Genomic DNA, 14,076 nt, shown 5'->3' on the forward strand with positions numbered 1-14,076 from the left:
TTAGCCATGTGGCTCTTATTCTCTACAGCTTAGCGGTCTTACCACTTCTTTCCATACCCTTCTGTCAAATTACTGCGTTTACTGCTCTTTAAGATGAAGCCTGTAATTCCTGTAGCATTTCTTTACTCATCAGGATTTTACATGCCTGCTCAACTGTGCTATTATTTTTACTGAGATTAGGACTAATTTTATTAGTGCCTGTTACAAAGTCACGCAGGCGTTGAGGGGTCTGCCTCTAAACACTGTTCTTTCCCAAACCATCTTGTTGGTGTGGCATGTGACTTTGCAGAATGTAAAGATTTTCCAGAAACAGCCACACATTGAGTTTTAGCAGAAACACCCATACTTGAAACAGAATGAGTAGGGACGTGATGTGAAATCAACACAGGTTTGACTTTGCTGTTCCTGAGGGTGAGTGGCTGTTGTGCTTGAGTGTTTGAGCGGGTCTCAGCTCTGCGGATGGGAAGACGAGGCAGGAGGGAGAACATTCCAGGCCGAAGGCACAGCGTGTACTAAGGTGCGTTCCCTGAGGAGGATGGGACCCAGAGGTGTTACATTCAATGCATTTAAAATCCTTCACATTCCACCAGCGTGGGAAAATATTTCATGAAGCCCTCGATTGGAGTTGAAACAGGAGACCTTGACAACCCTGGACGTGGGGGCGGGAAGGAAGGCCATGCACGCTGGCAGGTGTCGGGGGACGCGAGACGTGCGGGTCCGCAGAAGCAGTGAGGTGCAGGGGCCGCAGGAGGCGCAGACACAGAGTATGCTGTGCCTTGTGAGCAGAGCCTGGGGTGGGCTCCAGAGGACTAAAGCCAGGACATAAGCACCTTGCCAGGTGCTTGACCTGAGTTTGTGTCCTCCCCAAATTCATGTTGAAATTCTAACCCGGAAGGTGATGTGACTGGAGGGTGGGCCTTTGGAAGGGGATTAGGTCAAGGGGGTGAAACCCCCACGACGGGACCAGTGCCCTTATATGGAGGCCCACAGAGCTCTCTGGCCCCCCCTCTGCCGCACGTGAGGACCTTGCAAGAAGGTGCTGTCTGTAAATGAGGTGCAGCCCTTGCCGGACACCGAATCCACTGTTTCCCTGATCCTGGACTTCCAACCTCTAGCACTGTGAGAAGTAGGTCTCTGCTGTTCATAAACCATTAGGTCTATGATACTTTGTGATAGCAGCCCCAGCGGCCAAATCTCCAGACACTAGTGATGGATAAAAGCCTAAACGGCGACATCAACATTAAGGATGAAGAGGCGGAAGGAGTGGAGGGAGGGTGCCTTCCAGAACTTGCTCTGTTGACAGACCCACCAAAGATGTCCAATCAATAGTCAGGATGACTCCAGATAGAAACATCTGGTATCTGATCTCATTCCGCCCGCGTGTGTACCTGCGCGCTAGGGTCCGCCAGCCCAAGCAAGGTGGCTGGCGTGTGTCCTGGCTTATAGGTGATGTGCCCTGAAGAGGCTGGGCAGTCGACGAGCAACCACTGACCCGGGAGAGCCCCCACCCGGGTCCTGCGCCAGCACACGGGTCAGCCAGGCAGCGCCCTGGCCTTCACCAGCCTGGGTCTGTGGCCAAGGAGAGAGAGAGGGACAGGGAAGGAGGCACCTGTGTGGAGAGCTCAACGGGCTGTTCCACATGCTTGAAAAGAAAAAGAACTCATTCTCATTTGATGCTTGGGAGACGGTATTTCATTTGTAACTCAAGACGTAGGGAAGCCCCGGCAGAAAGAGGTTCAAAATCAGCCTTTGGAGTCCAGTGAATAAGCTCGAGTTCAAAATAAATTCATAAAGGTATCTAAGTTGCTAGAAGAATAAATCTTCAGACGTCTTAGGAGCTGAGACCATGGCAGCTGTAGGTGCCACGGGAGGCAGCGGACGGGGTGGGAAGAGCCAACGATTCCAGGAAGTCCGTTGCAGTTGGAGGTAAAAAGGACCGGAACTCAGGTGGTCTAGGCATTGGGTGAGGGGGGAGCACCTGAAATGGAGGCAGTTTGTACTTGGGCAGGAATCTTTTGTGCTTCACGCCGGAAATTACCTGCATTTCCAGGCGTCCTTGCTTGGCGCTGTGCCTTCTAAGGACTCCGCTGACCGCTGGCCCCCAGCCTCTGTGGTCACCCGCTCGTGCCTGCCTGCATCCTGACAACAGCCACACACCCATGTCCCTGGGCCCTCGCTGTCTAGGTGACTCAAGATGAGGCAGCTCCCAGTCTCCACCCAGCACCTAATAAGGCCTCCTGGCTGAAGGCCAGCTGGCTCCCCGGAAAGGATGCGGCGGAGGAAGAGGGGGGGATGCTTCTGGAGACAGCCCGTGACACCTGCACTCAGAGCAGCACATTGTCAAGTGTCCCCTGCGCGTGCCTGGGCCCCCGGGAGGCACCCTGCCCTCCTGGCTGGGGACGGCGCACAGGAGGGCTCTGCTTGTGGCCCCGAGAGCGGAGGAGGGTCCCTGGCCACGCCCACCGGCTCCCGGCTCAGCCAGGAAACCCGCCTGTCCCCACCTGCAGGCAGGCCCACCCACACGCTGAGATCATTCCAAGCCTTGGGCAACGGGTTTCTAAGGAAGCATTGGCTCATGCAACCTGGGCTGGGCGCGAGCCCTCCTTCCTGGGTCCAGGGCCCCGTGCCAGGGAGCCAGGCCTGCGCCTGCGAGCACGGACCGGTGTTCTGGAAGGTGCAGGAGACCTCACGGACGCGTCGCTGAACCCCCAGCCGGCCTGGGGCTCGGCCATTATTGTCCCCATTCTGTGCAGGGCGTGCTGGAGTTCAGCAACGTCAGGCCCCTGCCCCGTGGGGCCCCTGCCCCGTGCCACGTCGCCGAGTCTTCTGGGCGGCCTCATCCCGGCCTCCCCGGGGCCCCTCATCCACGCGCCCCCTGCCATCAGGCCGCCCGTAGGGGTGGTAAGCGTCGTGATGCAACCCAGGGAGGCGTCCGGCCTCCGCCTTGGGCCTCCTGCCCGCCCCCTGTGCCCCCAGCAGCCCGCCCGTCCTGCCAGATTCCTGCCTCGGGGCCCTTCTGGCCACCCGGGCTCGGCGCCCCAGCCCCGGCGCGGCGTCGGGGTGAGGCTGCCCCGGGCCATCTTGTCAGTAGCCACTCTGTTTGGAAAACACCCCTAGACGTCCAGCTGCAGGACAAGAAGGAGGCACTAGTACGTAAAGTCACGTGGCTCGTGGCAGCTGACTCGGGGAGGCCTCCCGGGAGCGTCTGCCGGGCGGGTGAGCCAGCAGGGGTGACGCTGGCCTGCAGGTCACCTGGCCCCACGGCGGCCAAGACTGTCACCCTCAGAGACCCGCTCACGGCCTGTCCTGTGGACTCTCCCTGGCCCTTCCGGCTCTGTTCCCAGCACAGCGCCCTCCCCGCCCCCTACATCCCCGAGCCCCCAGCCCCTGCGGGCAGGCCTGGTGGGGAACCTGCCGGAGTCCTTGTCTGCGCGTGGGCCGCACTTCCGCCCATCACCCGTTTCCCCGCCCGACCTGATGACAGTCCGCAGTGGCACATGTATCCTGGGTGCCCTTGAAATGCTTTCAACAAGGGAAGCTGAATGGGCCGCATTTCCCGCCCGGTTTACAGGGAGGAAGGACTTTGTTCTGTGCGGAGTGGCCGTGGCCCGCGTTTCCTCTGCCATATGCTTTGTCTCGCTAATACCATGTTGGAATTATTTCCTTAATTTCTAAAGCTGCATGTGCGGAAATGGCTTATATTTCCTGTTTTGATAAACTAATAGAATTTTACTGGGAACCTTGTTCCCAAGTTGGCTTTCTTCTTTGTTTTTGGCCTCTTTTTTGGACTAAAAGGATAATTCTATAAAGTCAAGCCTGACCAGACTTGTGGCAAAAACAAAGACTTGTATAGATTTTTTTTTTTTACCTTAAATATGAAAAAGGACTACTTTTTTTTGCAGTCAGGAATGTCTGTCTTCTGTGTCTGTTAGACTGGGCTATTCAGTATCCCCCCCTGCACAGGAAGCCTGGGTTCGATGCTGGGGGCAATCCGGCGGTAGAATATCTGTAAATTCCCTACAGAGACTTGCTCTTTTTGGCTGGAGGTATCTTGGCTGAGAAAGACTTTCTTGGACAAGAAGTTTCTTGGAACATGCGGAGGACAAAATATTCTTTGTTTGAGGACAAATGAGTTTTGTTCTTGGGTCTTCATATAAATTTGGTTAATACTCATTTCTTATGTGCGATTCGAGAGCAATGCCCCACATTTTTTCCTCTTTCATTTGTAAATATTGTATCGACTTTAAACAATACTCACGTCTGCAGAAACCTGGGTCCATGTCCATGGATTTGGTCCCTTCATATACATGGATCGTTCACACTGGTGGTTACAGAAATAGCTCGTCCTGAAGAGTCCAGATCTTTTGTGTGTTTTATTTCCTGGCATTCAAGTTGTTATTTAAACCTATTTTTAAATGTCCTAAATATGAGAACAAATCTGCCACTGGGAGAAGTGAGAAAAGCCATTTTCTCGAAGTTTCGAAGGAGGCCACTCCTCAGGCACGTCCGAAGGAATGTGTCTGTTGGGCCCCGGGAGGTAAGGAAAGCCTTTCCTCTCTGCCTGATGCTATGTGATACCCAGGGAAGGCAGAAAGATTCTCCACTCCCCTGATGCGAGTAGATTGCTCAAATAAGAGGCAAGGCCAGCCTCACGTGGGACCGGATGTCCCCTTAATCTTGCAGCTGCGTCTACACATACCTACTCCGACGAGACTGGGTTCCATTTATAGATGGCACAGCAGTCTCTGTTGGCAGCTCAAGGCAAGAAGTTCTCTGCCTGAACCTCGTAGATGCCGGACTCAGGAAGCTAGACCTCTGTTCTCCCAGAGACAAAAGACCCCCCCCCAGGGAATGTGTCATGCACCCAGGGGGATTTGGATGTGTCCAGGATGAATTGAATGTCCATGCAAAGGCACATATTTTCAAATCTGCCTAAATGGAATGATGCCAAGATTCAGATAAGGTTCTGAAGAAAAGAATTCCTGTATAAAAAGCTGACCAAAAAAAAAAAAAAAATCTCTTGCTCAAAGGTCTCCCCGTTGCCCCTAGAAACAGTGTCTGTTGCGTTCCACTTGAGTGGAATATCCAAGGTTTCTAGAAAATTTATCTATGCCTTTACAGTGCCAGTTGGCTCTTACGCAATCCGGGTCAGTCTTAATTCCTAGAATTTCTAGTTAGTGCAACAATGCTGCTAGCAGTTCAGGGCAGGGCAAAATTCAGAAGAGAAGATTTTAACAGGATGTTCTGAGTAAGGAAATGAGAACTGAACATTTTTTGTGGCACCGTGATTGGTGAGAAGCTCAGCCACTGAGTCCTGAGTGCCCAGAGCCTCCCTGAACGAGCTGCAGGTGGCTGGGGTCAGAGGGAGTCTGGGGGACGGCACTCTTCTAGAACTACAGGCCCGAGTCCACTTTGGGCACGGAAGGCACGGAACCCGTGGGGAATATACTTCCTTCTCCGCTGAAGGAGGTGGCTTAGCAGGAGGCCAGTGCAACGTGCCTGCGTAGAGAGCATGTTAGAAAGTGGGTCCCGATGCAGGAAATCTGAGGGGGGAGCCTGCATTCCTGAGTAGTGCCCAGGTGACACGGGCGATGCGCCCATGCCCGCGCCGGGGGTGCCTAGGGTCCAGAACAGGATGGCAGCGTTCCAAGCGCAGACTAATCACATCTTAGATGTTATGTGTAACGCAGGAGGGGGGAGCCCCAGCAATCTATCAGCCCCCTTCCCATACCCCTGCCCCACCCACCCTGTGAGGTGGGCCCAGTACAGCCCCAGGGAAAGGGCCCGACTAGGCTAGGCCTCTCCATGAGCTGACCCAGCCTCTCTGACTCTTCCTTCCACAGCTCCTCTTCTCCATGATACTCACCATAATTTAAAGTATGCAGGTTCCCTTGCTTGTTCACTGAATTTTCTTGTCAGCTGGTGCACATTGTCTATTCCCCACTCTACACCCCACTGCCCAGCACCGTGCTTGGCCCAAAGTAAGCATTCGGTGAAGAACAAGGGAAGGAACGAATGAGTGAATTTAAAGTGTCTCCAGGCCCCCTCCTACGGCCACGTTTGCGAGGAACTGGGGAGGCAGGAGCTCGCTCACTGCTGCAGTTGAGGGAGAGTCTTTCCTGGACCCCTCCCAGCCAGAAGCGCATGGCGTGGGCCCCTGCATGGTTCCGGAGCCCGTGAGGGAGCGGTTCCTGTGTGAGGGCGAGGACACGTGAATGCGTGCGTGTCAGATTCAGGCATTCTCAAGGGCGTGGAGGCCCTTCCCAGCATGCGTGGGTCTTCTCCACAATTGGTCCCATCGCGAGTCCCGCTCCGCCCTGGGATGAAGGACATCCAGACAAGCTCCGTTGACTGGTGTGGCGTGCTCCGTGACAGCGGACACTTTGCACACCCGAGCAGCATCTCCACCATGCACGTCGGGACGGCATGTTCAGTTATAGGCATGGCTGCAGGAGACCGTAAGGAGGGAGGGTAGGGGGCAGGAAGATTGCTCTACAGAGTGGAGCCCATGGGAATTCAGACTTGACATGAGAACTCACCTGATGCTCCCCTAGAACCTTGGAGCCACAGATGGAAAGCATGCCCTCCTAGGAACACCGAGGTTGAAAGCCTAGACCCAGGCCAACCTGTCATCTTCAAGGGTGGTGGGCGGACTCTTGAGTTGGGTATGCGGTGGGAAACTGGCCATCTTTACCAGGGAGGTGACGAGAAGGATCGTGATTTGTCTCTGAGTTGCAGTGAGCAGTTGAATCAAGGTGGGGAGCCAAGGGCTCGGAGCATGGCCGGCTGCTGGGGGGAACCCTTAGTGCTCTTCCATTCAGGGACCCAGACAGGGACCCACACAGCAGTTCACAGACTCTTCATGCAGGGTCCTCAGGAGGGCATTCGTATCTGAGAATGTTCCAGAGCCCACAGCTCATCAGGGAATACCGAGGCTCAGGTCTGAGACTTGTTTAGTCTCTAAGAGATGTCTGGAACTCACCCTCTGCCCTAATAAATACTGTTCTCATCCTGGAGTCTGACATTCCAACTCATGGTGCTCAGAGCTCTTAGATCCCGGGATTCATAAGGATTCCTCTTAGGATGTGCAAGATGCAAGGTGCCCATGGGAAAATACACTCACACACCCCACACCACATCACTCACACACACACATCACATCACACAGACAGGCACACAGGGCTGGAATCTCCATGATGGGAATTGGCTGTGGCTTGTACGAGGCCACCTGCCTCCCGATGACCTATTCCTCACCTCCTGAGACACGGTACCTGAGCCATGGCACATGGCTGAGGAAGTGTCAGGATTGGGGGCGATCACACCTACAAATCCCAGCTCCAAGAGCAAAACAGCGCTATTGAATTTCAAGCAGATTATGAAGAATGCATTTCTATACTAAGTCCCATGTACATCCTAAGCCTAGGACAGAAAGTCTGTTAGATCCATTTAAAACCTTTAAAATCATTTCAACCATTGATTTATATCCAGGGATTTGGCAAGTGGCTTTAAAATCAAAATTAAAAATAGCCTCTGAAATACCAGATGGAGAATGTGCGTTTATGCTTCACCCTTTAGACCGAGGAGTCCCTCTACCCCATCCAGACAACTGGCAAATGAGTTACTGTGTGAACCAGGGACACTGCCAAGCCACCTACTCGCGTCCCAGTCGTACGTAATACAGAGTATAAATGTGGCGGCCCCTCTAAACGTCTCCCTTTGGCGTTCAGGGTAATCCATAAAACCGATGGCTTAGCATGGAGCCGGACTTGTAAAAGCCAAATATTCAAAATTGTGGGATTTTAAAATGAGCCCCACTATAGATAAACGTTGAAGCCATAAAAAAAATGGCAAATACCTAGAAACATATTTTGAAGGCCTGGAAGGATTTTAAATGTGTTTACTTTTATACTGTGAACTCAGGCTGTCTCAGAGGAAGATAACCAAGAGACCCAAAAGACTTCGAGGTGTTGGCTTGAGATTCTCAGATTTGTTTGAATTCTTCAGAGCAGTGACTGGTGCACCAGAGACTGAGGAGGTAAAGGGCCATTGGAGGGACACAGGGTCCCTCTCGTAGAAAGTTGTTAGCCCAGGAAAGGAATTTGTCATGTCTACAGAAAGAACATTGAGTAGTTATTGTGATCTTAGGTAAACTCCGGCCAGATGGTTTGGAGTCAGAGTTCACTTGTGTGCCCGTCCGAGGCTGCATGTCCAGGAAGGCTGTCACAGACAAGAAGGTGTCACAGAGGTGGCCAGGCAATACCGTGTCCCTTTCCACATGAGCATCGGTACCAAGCCAAGAACGGGGAAGATTCCGGCTGATGTGCTGGCACAAGAAACAGACAGAAAGCTTAACAGGAGTTCCCAGGTGACCATCCTGTTTAGTCCCTAAGACCTAACTTAGAAGAAATGGAACAGATGTGGCAAAATGCACTTGTGCGTCAAGTTGGAATGGTCTGTTTTCTGGGGAGTGTTGCTTGCATGGTAAAGTCCGGCTCGGCACACACCAGAAGCCAACGGCATCCAGGGTCCCCGGAGTATCAGTGCCTGCCAGCAGGGGGTGCGGCCCGGGGTGACGCGCCAGACACGGACTCCCGTGCTCCCTGCCGCTGTAACTCACGTGTCCTGTGGATGGGGGAGGCGGGGCTCATCAGGAAGGGGAGAGAAGAGGTCAATCTGATTGTCACTTCCTACTCAAAATGCTTAGTACTGTCAACGGTCTGAAAAGAAGAGCTCAGACAGAGTCCAGAGTCCAAGTCCATCTTTTACCTGAAATACTGAGATCAAAGCCTGCAATCCCATCGGGATTGTCCAGGCCCAGAACCCCCTGACTTATTCACTGTCTTCACTGAGGTGCTCTATCTCGGCACCTGACAAAAAGTCTGCTTCATAAATCCTTGCAAAACCCTCTTCCGTCCATCCCCTCCTCCCCCCTGCAGACCAACGTGTCTCACAGAGTGAAGGGACGGGGTGTCCCCTGCTGGTGCCACCGAGGACGTCCAGAACCTCAGTGGCAGAGGTGAGGGTTTGCACCACCTGACGGGCGCGTTTGTGAGGACCTCCTCCCCGTGGGAAGCCCCTCTCCCTTCACTGCAGTGGCGCCCGTGGTGTGAGATGGGGACCCAGCGTTGAACGTAGCGCGATCCTGCCCACCGTGAACAGCCCCTCCTCTGGGAGGCACCCCCCACATCTCCCAGAGAACAGGGCCGCCTCCTGTGTGCCTGGAGCGCCTCCTTCCCTCTGAAGTACCTAACAGAGTGTCCTCACGGGCTCGCTTCACGTGGATCCCTGCGCTCAGGGAGCGTTCTCCCTGACGTTGCAGACCCAGGACAAGTTTGGCATCTGGCAGTTATCACCTTTAAAAGGCGGTAGTGACCATAGAAGGCACAGCACCAAGAGGGACCCGAATGTAAATTCTGGAGTCTGGGCAACGACGACTCGTTGCCGTAGGCTCATGGATTGTGACAAACGTGCCTCTCTGCGGGGGAAGGTTGATAGTTGGGAGAATGCGATGTGTGGGGGGAAGGGAGTGGACGGGAAATCTCTGTACTTTTTGCTGTGGGCCTACACCTGCTCTAAAAATTGACGTCTCTTTGCTTGTTTTTATTTTTTTAAGTTTATTTATAATTAGAGAGTATGGGGAGGTGAGGCAGAGAGAGAGAGAGAGAGAGAGAGAATCCCAAGCAGGCTCTGCGATGTCAGCGCAGAGCCAGACGTGGGGCTCGAGCTCATGGACTGTGAGATCACAGCCTGAGCTAAGACCAAGAGTCAGACGCTCAGTGGCCTGAGCCCCCCAGGCGCCCCAAAGTCTGTTTGTTCTGAATGAAGAGCTAGCGGCCGGGGCTGGACCCCCTCGCAGCAGATGGTGTTGTGACACCTGCTGGTAACGGATGGCATTGGGCTAATGTTTTCTTTGTGCTGTTTTTTTGCAGGGTGTGAAGAAGTTCGACGTGCCCTGTGGCGGCAGAGACTGTAGTGGAGGCTGCCAGTGCTTCCCCGAGAAAGGAGGGCGGGTAAGTCACAGCGTCGCCACCAACCACTCTTCCTGACACTCATGCCTAAACCGAGCGCCTTCAGTCACCTGATTAAGGCACCTGCATGCTCTGCTGAGAAATTTAACCCAGGTGTGTTGTCCCACGCTGGGATAGGCAATAACATGGGGCAATGTCTGCTCGCTTTATACCACTCTCCAAACGGATTGAGAACACAGATAACTTCCTTCCACACCTTTTTCTCTTGTCGGTTGTTACGAATCGTGTCTTATGCCTGTGAGATTATGCATAAACATGTATACTACGTGGAGCAAACGTGGCTCTGTCTACACCCCTCCCGGTATACATGTTCTCATGTTCTAGAGGACGCAAGCATCCTCCATGGAGAGTCAGTCTCTCTTTTAAAATTATTCTGCTCACTCCTGAACATCCTTCCTGTATCGTATTTCATCAGGTAAGTCCGAGAAAAGAGGTCGCCCCGCACCAGAACCTGGAATGTGGACTGATATGGGTTCCTTACGTGCAGTCGAAGGGACCGGCTTTCCCGATGCCATTAAAGCAGATGTTGGGTCCTGGCATTACTGATTTTGAGAAGAGATTGTTTGTATTTATCTGTGTAAGCCCGTGTTCGCGTGGGGAGCATATTTCGTTTTGGGCCACAGTGTTTTGACGTTTCACACATTGGGATCGCGTTTCCCCGTGGGGGCCCTGCTCGTGATCCTCTGCCAGGGGCCAGGGCCTGAGAGGTGGCTGGGACGCATTGCCTGTGTTCCCGTCACCACTGAATCAGCGCCCCTCGCTGGAGCTGGGCGGGGCCAGTTGGCGGCCGGCTGGGCGCTGCACCCTTCCCACCCGAGTCCCCTCCACTAGTCAAACGTGTAAAATTTGTGACTGATAACGAACCTCTTTACAAACATGGTGGTCTCGGTAACGTGTGACCGACTAACCGTCGTTTCAGTGCCGCAGACCACCGCGGAGGGGGCTTCTTGCCACCCGCCCAGAGCTTCCGTCCCCACGTGCTGCGTCCTTTGTGAGTTATGGTCCTCAAGGCAGCTGTTGCTGCTGTTGACTTAGCCAAGTTTCCTCTGCTTGGAATGGGGATGTTGTTCTTTAAAAATTGTTCATCGAGGAACGCCTGGGTGGTTCAGTTGGTCAAGCATCCAACTCTTGATTCTGGCTCAGGTCATGATCTCACATGAGTTCATGGTTCGAGCCCCACGTCGGGCTCTGCACGGTCAGCATGGAGCCCGCTTGGGATTCTCGCTCTCCCTCTCTCTGTGTCCCTTTCAGGCTCTCACGTGCCTGTGCATTCTCTCTCACAATAAATAAATAAACTGAAAAATAAGAAAAGATTTGCTGATCAAAGATTACACATCAGCATTTAACAAGGTTTAAGCATTTTTTTAAATATATGGTAGCCATTGCATGAGATTTAAAATCCCCCTGGGTCCCTTGCTATTGATTCTCCCAGTGATGCTTCTGGAGCAGGGATGAGAATGCCTGATGCAGAGCTCTCCCTCCCCAGGGCCTGGCCTGGCCTGGCCGTATATGGGCAAGAGGAAGATGCATTAATGGTTTACAGATATCTGTGGGACTCGCCTGTGTAAGAGGGAATTCAGCTCCAGAGAGACTCTGCATTCTTCTCCATGTGATCAGCCAAACAGAACCCAAACAGAGCAGAGATTACGGGGTCTATTCCTTTTCACCTTTTATGATTGTTTAATGCAGAACCAATATAGTGACATCTCCCATAGCAGTTTTATACGGATTTTGTTCTTCAGCAAAGATAGTTCATTCTGATAATTTTTTTTTAACCCAAGGATCGTTAACATACAGTGCCCTGTTAGTTTCGGGTGTTGGGTATAATGATTCAACAATTCTATGCATTCCTCTGCGCTCATCAAGATAGCATGCTCTTAATCTCCTTTATCTGTCTCTCTCCCCCACCCCCACCCACTTCTCTGCCGACCACCAGCTTGTTCTCTGTACTTAAGTGTCTGGTTTTTTTGTTTGTCTCTTTTTTTCTTTGTTTGCTCGTTTGTTTTGTTTCTTAAATTCCACATGAGTGAGATCATATGGCGTTTGTTTTTCTCCAGCTGACTTACTTCACTTAGCATTGTATTTTATTTTACTGTGTAGTTATGGACTCTTAGGGAATTCCAGACATCTTCTCAGAGCGGTTATGAGGATGGAGATTTCTAAGGGTCCCTAGGTCTCTCTAAGTCAGTCAGCTTGCACTGAGAGCTTTTGATTTCCCATCAGCCCTCATCCACAACATAGCCTGACACTGTGGCTATCCGTGACCAAGTAGATAATTGACACATTCTGGTTAATGCGAGTAATCCAGAACCCCGCACAGGTTTGACTTGCCTCTAATTCGTCAGACAGGTTATGCTAAAATTAAGGTGACATACAGCAGTTGTTCAAGAGACAGAGGCGTGTGGTAGCCACTTGGGGGCCTGGCCTGTGGGACCCACCACGTGTAGCGTGCAGGCTCCGTTTGCCCCCCCTTTGCACCTCCCAGCGCTCCCGCCGCAGTGGGCCCCACAGACACAGGCTGGGTTGTCTCAGCAGTCGGCTCCAGGCCCGCCCCGGGGACCCACGTGTCCCCCTGGGTATTAGCCAACGAGAGGATAGAAAGGCTGATGCTAAATGGTAAGAAAAAAACTACGAAGGAGAGAGAAATGATACCATTTACCGTGTTCTGCGGGCTGAGCCCGTATTAGTGGAGATACCCGTTGTCGGGGCACTTTCGTCCACCTCATTAACGCGCTTGTTAAGGGGCAACACCCACTCCAGTTCCAGAAGCCTGGTGTACGCGCACTAAATATTTGCTAATTAACAAATTTACCCAGATGTGTTCCTGGAGACGCCAGGGCTATTTCTGCCCTATTCTTGGATTGATAATATTTTTTAAAAGTAACGTAATGCATAAAAATAGCAGCTGGACGGAGTCTGCTGTGAGAGAGCTGAGTGCATACTTCATCCTTTCCCACAGCCCCCCCAGGGTCCCTTGCCGTGTATTTTCCCCACGGTGCTTCTGGAGCAGGGATGACAATGCCTTGCCGCAGAGCCCTCTGCTCCCGAGGCCCTGGGCAGCCCGGCCTTATATGGGCACGGGGTAGAGTTCACTCGCTCCTCGCCATGGTGACAGCCGCCATCAGAAGCCGCCTGTTACTGGATAACTTTTGGACTCTGAGCAGAAATCACAAATGTGCCGTGGATGCTGATTCCAAATGAATTCTCACATTACCGAATGAATAGGTTCAGTGTAAAGCGTGTGCAGCCTGCTTCCCCAGCCCTGGCTGGTGGGCAGTGGGTCGGCGCAGGGAGCAAGCCGTTTCTCGCAGGCAGAGCCAGCCAGCCCCGTGGGTAAACCGTTCCGGCAGCAGCCGGGGTGTCCGCCGTCCACGCGCCCTGCACCCCCCGGTCAGAGCTGGGAGGTGCAGACGGGTGCGCTAGGCCCTGGGCCCTAGTTCACACGACAGGGAAGGAGCACGTGACGTGGGAGGGGGGGGATGCCCTGCTTCAGTGCGGTCCAGAGCGCAAGTCAAGTCTTCAGGCTTCAAGGGGCAATCTCTCATGCCCGTCTTCCTGTTGCCAGATGGTACCCTACACGGAGGAGATTCTCCGCAGTTGGGAGGGAAGGACACGGGCCAAATGAGGGGGCCCTGGCCCTCTCCCCTCACGATTGGGGTGCTCCGGCCATATCTCCACCCTTCCCTTCAGTGGTTCAGTGAGCGAAACCGAACTTCAAGGAAAGAACTGGTACTTTTTTTAAAAGAGAGTGAGAGCAGAGGAGGGACAGAGAGAGAGAGAGAATCCCAAGCAGGCTCTGTGCTGTCAGGACACAGCCTGAGCCGAGATCAAGAATCAGATGCTTTACCGACTGAGCCACCCAGGTATCCCTAAATGAATCGATAATTTTTTGCTGTTTGGGGGTGTCTATTTAAAATAAACTATTGGTCACCTGGGTGGCTCAGTCGGTTGAGCGTCCAACATCAGCTCAGGTCGTGATCTCAGGGGTCATGAGTTCGAGCCCTGCATCGGGCTCTGTGCTGTCAGTGCAGAGCCTGCTTGGGATTCT

The 14,076-nt window shown here is 53.0% G+C and overlaps 1 protein-coding gene across 1 annotated transcript in view; it reads left to right on the forward strand.

Moving 5' to 3' along the window:
* The window catches only part of COL4A2 (collagen type IV alpha 2 chain), a 167,145-nt gene that overhangs the window by 36,952 nt on the left and 116,117 nt on the right, over positions 1–14,076 (forward strand). The window contains exon 4 of the mRNA XM_039226664.1: positions 9,930–10,010. Coding sequence (XP_039082595.1) covers positions 9,930–10,010 — 81 coding nt within the window. The remainder of the gene's footprint in view (positions 1–9,929; positions 10,011–14,076) is intronic.

This window comes from Hyaena hyaena, unplaced genomic scaffold (genome assembly GCF_003009895.1).
Source record: "Hyaena hyaena isolate Hyena2069 unplaced genomic scaffold, ASM300989v1 scaffold_22, whole genome shotgun sequence".
NCBI lineage: Eukaryota > Metazoa > Chordata > Mammalia > Carnivora > Hyaenidae > Hyaena > Hyaena hyaena.